The sequence below is a fragment of the Prunus persica genome, chromosome G3 (genome assembly GCF_000346465.2).
Source record: "Prunus persica cultivar Lovell chromosome G3, Prunus_persica_NCBIv2, whole genome shotgun sequence".
Lineage (NCBI taxonomy): Eukaryota > Viridiplantae > Streptophyta > Magnoliopsida > Rosales > Rosaceae > Prunus > Prunus persica.
The window spans coordinates 19215339-19231747 of record NC_034011.1 but is presented as its reverse complement, the minus strand read 5'-3'; the positions used below and the strand labels follow the sequence as shown (position 1 = coordinate 19231747).

General features: G+C 37.6%; 2 protein-coding genes across 4 annotated transcripts; both read right to left on the bottom strand.

The window, feature by feature from the left end:
• LOC18784063 (conserved oligomeric Golgi complex subunit 5) lies at positions 8885-13362 on the bottom strand. 3 transcript variants are annotated; one of them, XM_020559779.1, is made up of 4 exons: positions 11925-13362; positions 10815-11288; positions 9240-10197; positions 8885-9129 (listed from the first exon to the last, which is right to left on the bottom strand). In XM_020559779.1, the coding sequence occupies exons 1-3, from the start codon at positions 13002-13004 to the stop codon at positions 9262-9264; spliced, it is 2490 nt and encodes an 829-aa protein (XP_020415368.1). In that variant the 5' UTR covers positions 13005-13362; the 3' UTR covers positions 8885-9129; positions 9240-9261. The 3 variants fall into 3 exon arrangements, with proteins under 3 accessions (XP_020415368.1, XP_020415367.1, XP_020415366.1); XM_020559778.1 differs by having other exon boundaries at positions 8885-9160; positions 9245-10197; positions 11925-13361; XM_020559777.1 differs by having other exon boundaries at positions 8905-9160; positions 11925-13360.
• Positions 13865-14460, bottom strand: LOC18783883. Its single transcript, XM_007217368.2, has one exon. It carries the CDS (start codon positions 14202-14204, stop codon positions 13971-13973), a length of 234 nt encoding a protein of 77 aa, XP_007217430.1. The 5' UTR covers positions 14205-14460; the 3' UTR covers positions 13865-13970.

Here is a 16409-nt window from a genome sequence, read left to right as displayed (position 1 = left end):
TTAAATCAGAAGGTTGCTCAAAAATATTTCTTTTTGTTGTTTGTTTTTTATACAAAAGATAATCTACATTAAATCAATCTAATCTATGAAGAAGATGATTTGAACTTAGGTACAAGGAAGTGAACTCACTACCTTTTCCAATTAGTCTAACCCACTTATGCCAAGTATGCATTATATGTTTGTTTTAAACAAATGCACTTTATCTTTATAATTAACAAGTGTAAAGTGGAAAAAGTAAGAAATAACTATAACTATCTCTATTCTTTAGTCGTCCCAAGCTGCAATGATTTGCAACCGCGGGACTTTATTTTGTAAGAAACTCATGTCACTTTGCTTGATTCTATGACGAATTAAGCTTCTTCTTTTTCTTTTTCTTTTCTTTTTTTTAAATGATCACCTTGCTTGATTCTGTTTTTTGAAGATGCTTTGATTTTTCTTGTTTGCAATCGTGCCTCCAAGTTTAATAACTAAAACAAGGTTGGCTCTGGCCCAATGCAGGCAGGACACAATAGTACAGGACCCCAAAATTTAAGGGCCAACAAAAATTTTCAGTTAGCCCAAATATATATTTAAGAAAAAAAATTTATTCTGGACCCTGTGACACTAGATTCCTTGTTGTGCCTATATTTACTTTTTGAAAACATTAATGCACACCATGTACGAGGTTCCTCTCTCTCACCATTCTTCTCCTACCTTGTTATCTTCTCTGCAAAATTCAGAAAAATATCAGAGTTTTTTAAAAAAGCTTCTAAAATGTCCAAATGGGTTGCACAATAACTGATTGATTATAAAAAATAAAGCATTGAAGAAAAATGAAAGTGAGGAACAGAGAACATTTGAAGCCTTAAATTTTTACTAACAGTGCTTGAAGTTTGAGCCTTTCAATTAGCACATGGAAATTTTTGAGTGTTGCTAAACGAACCTTAAAATTAACTGAGTACACTTTACTATCAAACTATTTATTGAATTACTAATTTACCTTGATATAAAATGACCAAAAAAGATATACTGAATTGTGAAACAAATAAAATTTTAATAAGTAAACCTCACTCACTATATTCAACCCTTATTAGACATAGAAAAGTCTTCGTATTGCTTGGTGCTCACGAATAACGCAATGAGTACTAGTTTAGGATTTGTATTACGAAATTAAAGATTTTGATGAAACCCAAAATCTGAAAAGATAGCACAGATTCATGTAAAAAGATAAACTTGGTTTAGGATTGGTATTAGAGTGTTATACTAGGGCTATTTTTGGTAGTTAAATAGGGTGTACTTAGTTCATTTTATATTTTAATTAAAATATTATGGTTAACTTAAATTATAGGGTATACTCAGTTAATTTTAGGGTTCGTTTAACATCACTCAAAATTTTTTTTTTTTTAATTAACTTACTTCGTTGGGTCCATCTTTCTTATTTATTTCATATGCTACACTTATCATATTTTCATACCACATGATGTGACATGTCCATATCATATGTCACATCAATTAAATAAATGAAGTGTATTTTAATAAAGAAAGTTTAATTAATAGTTCTTTTTTAAGTGTTAATAAATCATTAAAAAAAAAGTGTTAATTAATTTTAATTGATGTGACTGTCCACCTCATCTGTCATATAAGGTGGTATACAAATGTGGTAAGAGTAGCATTAATGCCAAGATTACCACATTTTTATACTACATTGTGTACCACCTCTCTAATAGAGATGGAGTCCACCAATACAATGGGCCCCATGTATATTAGAGAAGTGATATACAATGTGGTATAAAAATGTGGTAACCTGAGCATTTTCCTTTGCATATTGAAAAGTAAAAACAGAATTAAGAACGAGTTTTTCTATTTAAACCCCACATTTTTCTTTGTTTACCCCAATACTTAAATCATTAAGCTCTTAAGTTTGAGTTTTTCTATTTAAACCCCGCACTTCTCTTTGTTCACACCAACTTCTAATTCAAATTTTTACAATTTCTAAGAAAATCTCACTATCTTCCCAAACTACCTCTAAATACACACTCAGCATAAGAAAAAAAAAATTAAAAAACTCATTAACCTCACACCCCACACCCCGCTATCTTGCCCCTCACCACACTAAGTTTACCTCAACTTAACATTACTTAAAGAGATAAAAACACTGTTGTTAAATGTGTAGCAGCATTATTTTATTATTATGGGTTTAGGGTTTTAATGAAGATATTTGATTAATTTTGTGTTCTTGTTATTGGGTTTTAATGATTTTGCTTGTAGGGTTCACTTACTGCTCCTGTTGGAAGCGATTTTTCTATCAGAAGATCAATGTTCAAGGTGCGCCTTTCTTCTGTTGGGGTGTTATTAATTTCGTATATTAGTATTTGTTTTTAATTGGACACGAGATTGAGGCTTGTTTGGTTATTGTCGTTATAAACTATGTGGCTTCGGAGTCTCGAAGATTTTCAAATGTGTTGTAAAATGAGAAGGTTCTGAAATTCTCCTTTTTCTGTAGTTATAGTGGAGGATCAGCTATTGTGATCTTGATACCATTTTTTGGGTTCTCAGCTCAACCTTAGAAGCATTAGTTTTAGTTTTTGCAAATTGCAGACTTTACGAGTCTGCAAGGATGGAGCTTAAAGAAAAAAAAAATTGCTTGTTTCATTTTTATAATTTCCCTTTTCTTCTTTTGAGGGTCTTATAATCTTAATGGTATTGTAACATTAATTATCCCTCTAAGTAGCATACCTCAATTGACGACTCACAAGTTACTATTTGCATGTTGTATTTAGAGTTTGTGAAGAGAAGATGAGAGTGTAGTAGGTTTCTTAAATTGAAAGAGAATAGTAATCTGGCAATAAGGTGTAGAGAAGTTTGTATTTTTTTTAAACTTAATATGAGTAGTGGAGGGGTGTGGGGGTGTGTGTAGATGTACTAGAGTTAAATATTAAGTTAGATGACATTTTTTGTCCTTTTTCACAATAATAAAATTTTAAAAAAATCATTAAGAAAACCCCATTCTCACAATCCTGCTCAGCCACTAGTTTAAGAGATTACTCTTTATTCATCACTTTTGACCCCAAAAAATAAAGTGTAATTAAAATATTTTTAAAAACTTAAATTTTTTTATGTATTAAAAAAAGTCCGGCCCGTTTAGGCCCATGGAGGCCCGTCTAAGCCTGGCCCGATGGGTAGGCCTGGGCCAAAACCTTTGAAACCTCGGCCCAGCCTAAAAAATTATAAAAGCCTGTAAACCCGGCCCAAGCCTAAGGAGATGCGGTGGACTCCAACCGCGACCGTCATCATAGACTGTTGCTGCTGCTGCTTCTTCTTCTTCTTCTTCTCCTCCTTCTTCTCCTTCTTCTATCACATCAACCCCCCAATCTCACACCACCAACTCTCTCTCTCTCTGCTTCCCTTCACTCTCTCTCCAACACTCTCACTCTCTAGCACTTCGGAGGAGGTCATGTTTGGGTCAATAGATACCATTTTTTATAATTTTGAAGTTGGATTTGTTTTTATTTGTGGGTATGATGGAAAATGTTAGATTAGGGATGATGTGGGTTCGTTTAGTATTTGAAAATAATGGGGAGAGAGAGAGCGAGAGAAGAAGGAGGAGGAGGAGAATGACCAGACTGGCCAGTGGTGATGGCTGTGGCGGTTGGTGGCTTTGTGGGGTTGGTTGCTAGGGCTTTATTTTTATTTTTATTTATTTCAATTTTTGCTTTTCTAACTTTCTTTACTAAAATGCAAGTTATTGATTTAATTGATGTGACATATAATATAGAGATATCACATCATATAATATAAAAATATGAGATAAAAATATAATAATTAAAATGTAGCTTGACATTATTTTTTATAAAATCATTTATTAAAGATTAAATGTCGCTCGAAACTAAATATATCCCTACGCACCTGGAGATGGCCTTACTGTCGTCAAAGAGAAACTCCATTTCCGAGTGGTACATTCTGGAAGCTTTTCATACTTTTACAACTGGGGGAAAAACTGATTCAGTTATGGCTTCCCTGCGATTGAGCTATGATGAACTCCTGCCTTCTCTAAAGCACTGCCTGTTGTGTTTCTCCATATATCCTCAAGACTTTGAGATAAATGCTGATAATTTAATCCCCTGGTGGATTGGAGAGGGCCTGGTCCAGGGCAAGGACTCAAAAACAGCTCTACAACTACTCAGCAGATGCCTCGTTGAAATTGTGCAGTGTCGAGGCCTTGATGGGAGAGTCTATACGTGTAAGATAATAGAAGTGCCATCTTCAATTAATAAACTCCGCAACCTCCCAAGTGTTGGTTTCAAATGGGTGCTTCAATCTAGTGAAACTACACCCATCAATCACTAATTTGAAGATGCTGATCATCCTGGACCTAGACAAGTGCCCCATCAAGTACTTGCCTCGGGGATTAAGAAGGCTTTCGTATCTTCAAGAACTCTATGGATTCGTTGTGAGTCATCCTAGAAAGCTATGTGCCTCTCTTCTTAAGATTAAGGAACTGACCACCATAAGAGAACGACAAATACGTATAAGTAATACCACAGTAATCTCAGACAATGCACCTGATGTCCTATTTCAGCTTAAAGGGCTCAAGGTTTTAGCTATTGACGATGAAGGTTGTACAAAGAGCGATGTTTTCAAAATGCTAGACAACCTGAATCCTCCTCCAACACTCCAAGAGCTGTATCTTAGGAATTACCTTCATAAAACTATGCCCAACAGGTTTAATCCCAGACTGCTTCCTGGAAACTTGGAGGTCTGTGTTTGTGTCTCGTGAGGCTTGAGGTAGATTGGGAGGACTTGAAAGAGGATATGCCTGAACTACGCTAGAATCTGTTTTCTTCAACTTGCTTACACAAACAAAATATTATAGCAATCCCTCATTGCATTTTCTATATCCAATCACATTCTAAATTCAGGATTTTACAATTGAACCTTATAAGATAGCTCAACCAAGTAGACCAAAAATTAGATAGTTCAAACGAATGCTGCAATGAAACTATATCGACAGCCTGCGGAATTCTTCGATGAAGATGCACTTATTGCAACTTTTAGATAGAGTGGCATCAACATATGTTTTGGTCAAAATGAAATCAAGAGTTATCTTCGTAAATGAGTGCATACACACAATTTAGATTGTTAGATCGCATACACACAAATTGGATTGTAAGATCACTGAGCTGCATTAGTTTTAGACTTGTAAGAATGATGTGGATAGGAGTTGTATGTACATTCATACTGTATAAAATGGAATGCAAATGCATATAGAAGCTTTTATTGCTGTTTAGGTTGCTGTCTACACAGACTCAGGAAACATAGGACTTGATGGAAATTTATCTTTTAATCATTGGGGAGTGGTTTCTCCGATGCTGAAAAGCAAAAATTGCTTTCCTGTGTGCTTGGAATTCTTGTTTCCATCTGATGTAGAAACCTTGGAATTCTTTATTAGCTAATGCAGGCCAAATATGTAATATCTATGTATTGTTACGTTTCTTTTATGTGTAATAAAGTTATATCATATGTCATCATCCGCCTACCGGATCCCAGAAATGTAAAGATGGAGTTTCGCTTTCGGGATTTGTTGATTCAGGAAAAAATTTCCTTCCCATAATCTATAATTAATCATTTGAATAAGAATTGCTTGACAGTTTAGATCCTTGTAATAAAGAGAAAAAATTTATGCATAGCAGAGATGACCTAGCAGAGCTTGTTGATTCACCTGTTCTTTAGGACTAAGAAACAGCAATTATATCTATTTCTAATTATCTAATTATTGTCTGCAATATGTTATAATGAGTGCACACTCTCTTATATTCACAAGTCTTCCTGTTTAGCTCTGCATCAATTAGATAAAATTTTCTCTTTTTCTTTCCCCAAGCTTCTAGAATTGCTATGTTTTGAAACATATAATATCTGTTTATGGAAAATATTCCTGCTTCAGGTTCCCATTTGTTTTTCTCTCACATTTCCAGCTTCCAGTTCCTATGTTCAACTCTTTTGCTCCAATCTCATCATTACAAAATGGTCTTTAAAAACAGCTTGTTTCTATATAAAATCTTTTTCCCTTGAACTTGCTTAGGCCACAAAATCTAAGCAATCTCACAGTGCATTTATTGATCCAATCACAATCTAAATTCTGGAACTTGCTGATGATGCTTCACAATTTTTGAAAGTCAAAAGGGCCCCCTGCTGTAAGATCACAGTATTTAACAACTGTCTTAAGAATGAGAATAATCATGCTTGGCAGAATTCTTTTGTCATTGTGAAAAAAAATGTGTAAGCAATCTATATGTCGAGCACGCAAAATTTCGGGCATGCTGATTGATTGAAACAATTAATCTCATGATACACCAGTTCAGGTAAGTTAATATATATACATGTAATCTGAAGGACCCTAGAGCATGGATGGATACAAAGTATAGATTGAAGAAATTATAAAGAGTAACTTGTAAAAGCGGAAAATGGGCTCTCTATACAAAGAATACACATTGAATACACACATCTTTTGCTATATAAGAACATATGTACTTACTACTTAGAGCATCAAGAGGAAGAATATTACAGAGCAGATGGTCACACAACACAACAAACAATTAATTCGATGATAGTAGCCCCGATAGCTCGTAGTCGTATATGCTGACTTGCTGATCAATTTGAGCAAAACCATTGTTGAAAAAAGGATCATAAGGATGATCAGTGTCCAAAAGCCATGACTCAAGATCTTGAAAAGGTAACATGTCATCCACCAATAACTGGTCTGTTGTTGAACTTTCATAATTTGTTGTTGTTGTTGTATCATCTGAATATATCTGATAACATAACTGGTTGAATTCTTGATCACTCATAAACACTTGGTTGCACAATTCGGAGTAATCATCAAGCGTGGACGTGTCGGTAGACGCATCCAAACTGCCTTCAGTGTCTCCTTGATCCTCCCGATCCTGATCATCAACAATATGTACAACTGGGATTTGCTCCTCATCAACCAAGTTGTGTTTTTTCTGAGGGTGCAGTGAGGAGGAAGAAGTGTTTGGATTTGAGGCTCCATTGCCAGTGAGGTCTTGCACAAGCCTCTTGAAGCTTGAGCTGTCAGTGATGTAGACTTTAGGCCTCAAGAGTCTTATCAAACTGTTAAACTCTTTCTTCTCTTTCTTAGATATTTTCAGTGATGTTTGGCTTACTTTCTTCCCCATAGTTTTGATACAATTTTGCAGCCCTAGGAATCACCTCCCAGCTGTTATGATGCTAATGCGGAGGATTCAAAGAGCTATAAATATTAAGGTTATTGAAGGAGCTGAGTTTTGAAGGTGGTGAAAACAGAAAAGGACAGAGAGACATAAAGATGCTGAAAATGATATTGTTTCTTTTTCTTCTTTCTTCTATTTTTAAAATGCAAAATTGAAAGCTTCATAATAGGAATCCTTCCATATACATTATACACCAACCCAAAATCACACATACTCTCTCTCTCTCTCTCTCTCTCTCTCTCTCTCTCTCTCTCTCATTTTCACAGTATGACCCATCAAAGAAAATGCTAGGGTTTGTATTTACATGGGACGATGTAGACATTGGTCAATTCAAGAGAATGATTTTCTGGTATTAAGATAGGTTTTAAGATAATATATAACACTGTATGCCACAATGGGGTAGAAGAGCATTCATGGCACGCAGCTAACTATTCAATATAATTATATATAAAAATTAGTGATTTGTGTTTCAGAAGAAACAGGGGATGTAGTCGAAATTTTAGCCAAATTATATTTTTTTAGTCCCCGTAGTTTGATTCATTTTTCATTTTGGTTCTTATTATTTTGATTTTGACAAGTTTAGTTTTATAGTTTGGTTTGGTTTGCAATCAAGTACAAATCATAAATTTCATCATATTTGTAGATGAAAATTGATATGGCAATATGAAACAACCACATGTTACGACACTCTAAAACATGAGTATCTTATCTATTTTTCTTAATATTATTAGACTTGCAAGACTTAATTGCTAACTAAACAATATTACTGAACACAAATCATCAAAATTGAAATTATGGAGACAAAAGTGAAAAACAAGCGAAGCTACGAGGAGGACAGAAAGAAAATGTGATTTGACCTGAATTTTATGTTTATTTTATAAGGTTGAAATGGAAATTGAAAGACATCATCACATCAATGTAGGGATGGTGTGAATGGTGTAGCCTCCATGTCCCCATCCCATGTCATATCAAAAATCTTGAATTTTGGCGCTGGCTGTCTACATATTTGGCGCCAGCCTGTTGCAAATCACTGTGTGCCACATTGGCACTGCAGATAAGTGAAGTTGTTAACAAACTAATCATGTTTAATTAATTAATTAATTAATTTGTTTTGAAGCCTCTCCTCATCTTGACTGCTGCTGATGGACTTGAGCAGCTTTCTGTTCTTCTAACCAACCACGTCTCATATTTTCTTATACCATTAACCCTGATCAAAAGCAATTCGCCAAGTTTGAATAAATGCTTTTCTTTGAAGCTGTGTAAATGATTCTAATTAATCTAACCAATAAAGAATAGTTTTTAGCTAAAATACATTTCTTGGCATAGTGAAATGTCTCACCACCAAAACGTGGATGCGAAGTCATCACCTGACCTTGCCAAACCACCTAACGTTTGTATTAGGTCCAACTGAGTGGTGTCAAGAATGTAACGATCGACAAAAGTCATCCCTCACTATGGGAACTTATAACCGCAATGATAGAGCACTCATGTCTACATGACAGAAGTTCGACTTTCATCCTTTTATCTTTCAATCTTTAGGCCTCCTTTAAATGATAAAGAGGCTATGTTCCTCATGTATTTACTTGAGATCCTCTAAATACCAGAGTTCCAAGGGTAAGTGCAAAGAAAGGATGACATACATATGTAGATTAACAGTATGTGAAATCGCCACCAGAAATTGTGTAAAAATGTATTGAAGAAACAAAAGGTTCATACGATGTGAGAGCAAAATGTCACGGTACAATTTACTATGTGTATCTATTTAATTTACATGAAAGAGAGAACAATATCACCACAAATAGAAGGGTGAGAAGGAGAAAGAATGGATACAAAACCAAATTATAATGAACTGGAGTGCTGCTGCTGTCCTGCAGAGTTGGTCAGCTGCTAACCCCACATTAACCTATCAAAAATGTTGAGTATAGACCTAAATCCTGAAGAATGACAAAAAGTTCAGCTAAAATGTGTAACTCTAGGGGAAAAAGTCAAAAGAAAAAGCAAAAATCTTTGTACCTTACATGAGGTACACTGGACATCAAGGCTTTTGGGTTGCAGGAGCATTTTCAGTCAAAGATGATCCTAGTCGAATCATTAGTGGATAGACAGGGCTGAACTCTTTGTCTCCTCGAGCCCTCACATGTGTGGCGTAGTCATCTAGTGTTGCTTTGATACCCTTCCAGACCTGATCCTCTCCTTGAGAATCTAGCCACAAAGAGTACTGCAGAGGTGTTAGTTTGTTCCTTTGCAGCGGAGACTGCAATTCATCGGGACCTCGGGAGTAAAGATGGTGAAGTATGACGCTTGGTGGTAGATCTTGAAGGAGAGGAGATCCTCCAAGTTGGGATGTCTCCAAGAAAATAAGAGGTCGAAATGCGCGAAGGGCTCTGTATGGTGCACCAAGTTGCTCTACTGGGAACAAATTTTGACCTACAGCTAATTCAAGCTCAGCCATGTCCCTAGCCATCCTTAGCTTCCCTGATTCTGAAAGGGGTCTGACAAGAGAAGCATGCCTGATAAAGAATATTAAAACCCGTGCAGCCATGCTCCTAACAAGCCTAGTGCATATGGTCTCTGCTCCGGCAGTTGCAGTTTTTGAAGGCAACAGCCTAGACAGGAACTCGCTCCGGAAGTGAAGAATGCACTTCTGCAACTCCTCCATGTAAGGTGACGCATTGTTGTCCATAGCAGCATCCATGCCTAGCACACCAAATTTCTGCTCATGAATTTGCAAGATGCAAGACTCAAGACGGTCAAGCATCGCTTGAAATAAGGTCGTCACTGAGTCACAGGCAACCCCATATATTGCACCTAATGAGGGAGACAATACATCTGCAGCAATAGCGGGCAGTCCTGTAATTATAGATGATACGCGTGTATGAATTTCTTGGAGATGCTGACATAAAATGAAGTTCTTGAGTTGTGCTGGAGTTGCAGGACCACTGACTTGACGTGCTTCAGGACCAGTTGATATCTGCCATTGGGATGTATTTACAAAATGAGAAAACTTCAAACATGGGCTAAAAATCACTTGTCGAAATAAAAGGCTCAGCATAAGTTTCTATAATATACATACATCTTTCACATGCAGTCTGATAGCTCAATTAAAGTACAGGTGGGGGTATACCCTTTGAAAAGAATGTTTGGGTTACATGGGGCCAAAACCCAAAAACAGAAAAGAAAAACTATACAACAATCAACCTGGGTCTGGAAATACCAGCCCAATCATCACCGAGATTAGTCAACAACCCATCAGGAGGCTCTAGGCGCTCATGAAAACCCAAAACAGAGTTAAGGCCTAACTTAACCAAATAGTCAGCAGCAACATTCTTCTCTGTGGGCACATGAATAATCCTCCATAAGATAGTACGTGATTCCAAATTTCAATCAGTCTCATTCAATTACCAAAAGAGCAAGTGAAACAGTTTGGACCATGAAATAAACAGACTGTGAACCTTAACATGTTGTGGTTATGCAGCAACTACAACAAGTTCATTACATCTAACTTTGGACGTCTTACACATTGGCCAAAATAAGACTAGGATCATTTGCCTGCATTGGTAATATTTGATTATGCAAGATAAAGATTACCTGGTATTCAGCCCGTTCAGCAAGCAGGAGAAGAACCTTGCCAATTTCACGCAATACAAGAAGAGTCAATCGCCCATCCAACTGAACAGCTTCTATTTCTTCTTGAATCCGTGTTATGATTCTTGCGATATGTTCTTTAGAGGGCACACTTCCACGGCTGGACACTGGAAATACAGTATTCACAAGGTCTGACAGACGACCCAAGCAGTGTGCCAAGAATGATGTCTGGAATATTTCAACAGCTGACACCAGTTGTTCCTTTCCCTCTGAAGTAATAGCCGGTAAAACCCCTTTGACGTCTGTGTCACGTGCAATTCTTTCAAGAAGATTATCTATCATTGAGAAAAGCTTTGGATACCCCATAGTGAATACCTCTTTAACAAAACTTGATGCAGTGAAAGCAGACTTCATTTGGTTGGCAAAAGCCTTTACAAGGGCCTCCCACACTCTATCTGTTATTATGGGCTCACCTTCCTGAGCAACATATAAAGTGAGCAAAAGTCATTGATTTTAGACAAGATGAGAAGAAACAATCGTCACCAAGAATATTAGCAATCAAGCAGGAAAATTGTTGGAACGAAGTAATGCAAGCCAGAATGGGACTGCAAGTCAACCACTAGAAAGATTAAAAAGTTTAAGCAAATTTTCTAGGTGGCTAATCGGTAGATAGTGCAAATCATTCATCATACACAGAAAAATTAATGATCTGTGTGTAAACCAAAATTCAAAGTAAATAGATACAAACTGCAGCAGATCACGGGTACATGGTGCACATTGACAGGAATTGTTAGAGATATCCAAAAAGGAAGAAGAACCAACTTAGAACAAAAGACATTTAATGACTGGTCAGACTTCAGCACGGTCAGCATAAGATATATCATCTTCTTAGGAACAGCCCGTTAAAGGGTTTCGTTCGAACCAAGTCCAGGTTACCAACTAATACTTCAACAAATACAGTAAAATGGTTTTCATATATCCATCAACTAATAGAGAAATTAGGCTAGTAGCAGAGACCTGAGAACATAAGTAACATTCATGCTCTGTACCATTCATAGACATCAAATAATCAGAACAATTGAAAAGCAAATCCAATTGAACAAACCCTCTCACCTGAATAACCTCATCGAGCAGCAACACATGAGTAAACGGGTCACGCTTCTTAGACAACACTCTCTGCAAGTGCCACACTGCTACCATGATTGAATGCAGTTGATCCAGACAACTCCCAATCTTCTGCCAAATCGCCTCCCTCGCCTTGGCCCCGCCCCCAATCTGCGGCGTCCCACCGCCCCCTCTGATCCCCCCCGGCCCAAACCCGCCTCCCCCCGACCCGGAAATGGCCTTCATATCCAATGCCACACTAACAGTCTTTACCCCCATACCCTTATACTTGTTAATCAACTGATCCATAGCCTGTCTCAGCTCCCCCAAATTGTAAAACACCTGCAACCCAGTACCCACCTCGGCCTGGTTCAAACCCTCCATCCCCCTCTCCAAAACCCGCATCGCCTCATTGCGCAACTTGTCTCCGGTCTCTCTGACCCATTCGAGCTCGGCATCGACTACGTCAATGCCGGCGAGGTCATATTCGTTGTAGAGTGCCAAGATCTCGCAATGTAGCTGAGCGGCCTTGGCGAGATCCAGGCGTTCGGGGTCGTCCGACGCCAGAGAGCGGAGCTTACTGGAGAGACGAAGCGCTCTGATGGAGTGGTGGAGAAGGTCGGAGGAGGTGTGGAGGTTCTGGAGCTGGACGGTGAGGGTGCGGATGGAGGTAAGGGGGTCGGAGAGCTCGGATCGGGTGCGGCGGAGGGAGGACTGGAGGGAGAGGACGGAGGATCGGACGGTGGAGAGGGCGTGGTCTGCGTGGTGGAGGGAGGAGAGCTGGGAGAGTAGGTGGTCGTGGCGGGAGAGGACCTCGGAGCGGAGCTGGGACTCGAGGAGGCGGATGGCGTTCTGGAGCTTCTCAGCGGTGGAGGCGGGGGAGCCGGAGGTGAGGGCGGCGGAGGAGAAGTCGGTGGAGGAGAAGGAGGAGGAGAGGAAGACGGAGAAGATGGGGTCGGAGGCCAATGTGTCAAGGGGGGATGCGGTGGCGGTGGTTGGGGTTGCGGTGGAGGTTGGGGTGGAGGTTTTGAAGGTGGAAAGGCGTTGCAGTGGGGAAGCGCTTGAGGAGATTGGAGACGGAGAAGCCATTTTCGACTCTCTGGAGTCTCTCTCCTTGAGTAGACTCTTGCTATTTTACTACCCGCGGCCCCCTTTGCTTTGCTGCAACCGTATTTGCCTGTGTGGCTGTTGGCTTGGCTTTCCCATTTTTTCTTTTTTCTTTTTTCTTTTTTATTGTTTCAGTTGGCTGTTGGGTTAATATCCTTAGCCCAAATCTAGCTCAAGCCCAAGTCTTTTTTATTTTTCCTTTAAACATGCTTAGCCCAAGCCCTTAACTTATGACCCGTTTGATAACTACTTCAATTTCAGTATAGAGGAAAAAGAGGGAGAATGAGAATGAAGATGGGATTGAGTCGAAAGATGAGAGGGAATGATAAGAGGAAGGAGTATCAAATGTGAAAACTAAAATCTATGTGCAATTGTTTTCACTTTGTTACTCACTCCCATTATCACTCTCATTTTCATTTATAAAGCAATTTTTTTTGGTATTGAAAAAAAAACATTGTCTAATGCACCCACAATTATTTGCAATATTTCATTCCAATTTGCCAATTTGCAAATTGGGGTTGATAGTCTAATTGGTATCTAGGTTTAATGTAATTACTTTGAGCAAAAAAAGAATTTTTTTAAATCAAAGTTCATATTGATATCACCCAACTCTAATTTTCTTTTAACCTTTTTTTTTAATAATGGAATAACTTTGTAGAAACTGGAAAAATTGAAATAAAGTGAGCAAGCTTGAAAAAATAAAATAAATGCACACACACCCCATGAATCATAACAGAGTTCATCACTTCATCTTATTTTCCAAATGAAAATGGACCGCTACACAAATGAATTCTCGAGGACCAAAAATAAAACTAACTAGTTTACACGTTCTTTATGCCCAACTTTTGGCAACAAAAGCAAAAACCCATCAAATTAATACCCAATTATACAAATTAAAAGATGAAATTAAGAAACTAATTACTAATTAGAATGAATGGATGACGTCAGTCAGATGTGGCAACCACAGCAAAGGTAGAAGAAGCAGAGCGTGGAGACCAGAACGACAACCTCCACAGCAGAGAGAACCTTGAAGACGACGTCGTCTACGATGGTCGTCTGAAAATCCAGACGCTTCCATTTGAACACTGAGAATTTCCTTGGCCACAGCTCTTTGCTAATCACCTTCTTTAACGACCAAACGGCCTTCTCCTTCTTTGAGTTCTTTTCCGACTTATTTTCCATCACAATATGCACAAATCTCTCTCTCTCCCTCCCTCTCTCTCTCTAAAACGTTGTCGTATTTTATGCAATTGGTATGCTGAGAGGGAGAAGTGTGAGCTGGTGGTATATATAGAAATGGAGAGGGGGTTAGAGGCAGAGCTTTGGTTTCTTCAAAAAGAAAAGAAGGTGTTGGTGGTTGCAGCTGGTGCTGGGCCTGCTGGCCAGAGCGATCAATGGAATTTGAGGTCTCATGGGAGGGTATTTGTGGAACTTAATAATTGGTAAAGCACCCTAAAGCTTAGTAGCCGAATATTCTAGTTTTAAAAAGACTAGTTTACAGCAAGACAGTATCATTATTATAATAATTCTAGTAGGAAAATGTTAACCGATACACTGTTTATGGACTAGTTTTTAACACCAACGAAGACGTCGTGCAATGCAAATATATATCATGGCGATTGGGTTCGCTTCTAAAGGTCATATTGTAGATTTGGCTATGGAGGCTGACGTATTCTCAAGCGCTAACTGGTTAGTAAGTTTATATGTCACTAATTATTTGTTTGAACTTATTGCACAATATAATCTCATAATCTGACCGAACTATTTATTTTTTAAGTTATCATTCAAGAATCACTTTTCCAAAAAGCTTGATCCTTAGTAATAAATAAGGATCACAATCTGTTGCCATTCATAATCATACAGGATTATATGCTTGCTTGGTTTGCACTGCTTTTGATTGGCATCTTCTTAACGGAGTCTTCTCATCATTTCTCTCTTTCTGTAACGGCACATAAAAAATGCGCTGGAAAGGACAAATTCGACATTTGGCAGTTTCATTCATCTTCTAATAACGGTTTGGTATGGTGTAGGCAGATGTGGTCCGGTTGGTCAAGCTTATATTTAACGGCTAGTTTGTTGGAACAGTTCAAACCAATATTATTGGATCCTACCGCAGGGTCCAGTTCATCATGCACACATGCACGGCTTGTTGGCTTTTCAACGTTAAACAATGCTTTCATTTTCTTCTTTAATTTTGAACTTTTTAGCTCATGCCGGTTTTATACAAGTTGTGTATGAAACCGGAAGATATGAGTTCTTCTTCATAAAAGTAAGCAAGCGTGACAAGGAAATCTTTGAAACACAAGGCATGCATATACAAACACTTTACTCAAAACTTTTTGGAATTTAACAAATTGAAATTATTGACATCTTTCCCTTTAGAACTTAGGGGTTTTTAAAAAAATAATAATATTTTCCTTATAATATATGATTTTGAGCTTGATTTAGATTCTTAACTTAAAGATGATGAAAATCAGAGACAGACACATGCATGATACATCCAATATCTTTGATTTTATAGATACTGTTTAATATAAATATAGAGTGACAGAGAACTCTGAGGAAGCTTTAGATTATTTCCAGCGTGGGGGTGTGGAGCAACGTCCATCCAATGAGCACTTTGTGTAGGACGGTCAATGTCCAGATAGTCTAAAAAGAATAGTATCTTGGAGGAGACAGCCTCATGATTGGGTTGGCCACTTATGCGTCTGTGTTTTTTTTTCACATAATAATAATAATTATTTTGGAAATTTTCACTTTATTACTCTGAGTTTACTGAGTTTCAACCTCTATTATATGAAGAAAAAAAAATATTTTAATCGTATACACAAAGTTAATTTTCTTATTATTTTCATATATATCATCATTTTCTGAAGAAAATAGACACAATTTACTTCTCAATTCCAAGCAATTTTCAGATTTAAAAACTTGCGGAAGTTGAAGTTAATTTGGCAAAATCAGAAGTTGCAAGCTCTTATTCCATTTACATATAATTTTTTTTTTAAAAGCCACTAAAGCTTCATTTAAGGCAAACTCAGCTGCTGAAACACAGAGTTAATTTGAAGACCCTGTTTCTCAGTTTCTCTCATCATCCAATTGCAAGTGTTTTTCTCTTTCTTTTCTCTAGGACTTTTACCCCTTTTGCTTACGACGTTATTTCAAGGTTGCTTTTCTGAGAAGCACTGGCTACTTACTGATTCTCCAGAAGAAGAATTAAGATGATGAAATTCATCTATCTGGGCAGCAGGGCATTATTGGAATTTGGAAGGGTGAATATGATTTTATTAGATCTGATTTTTCTTTTTGTATGAAGCTAGCACACTAGCATTCCTCTTCATTATTACATGAGATTCTCAATAGAATACGTATATAGAATTAATATGGCAA

Bases quoted from the DNA above. Each gene is read 5' to 3' on its own strand.
- LOC18784063 (XM_020559779.1), bottom strand. From the start codon at position 13,004: ATGGCTTCTCCGTCTCCAATCTCCTCAAGCGCTTCCCCACTGCAACGC. The intron at 11,289-11,924 runs GTGAGAGGGTTT...TATGTTGCTCAG, and splicing joins TGCTCGATGAGGTTATTCAG to GAAGGTGAGCCCATAATAAC. The intron at 10,198-10,814 runs GTAATCTTTATC...TCCCAATGGCAG, and splicing joins CTGAACGGGCTGAATACCAG to ATATCAACTGGTCCTGAAGC.
- LOC18783883 (XM_007217368.2), bottom strand. From the start codon at position 14,204: ATGGAAAATAAGTCGGAAAAGAACTCAAAGAAGGAGAAGGCCGTTTGG.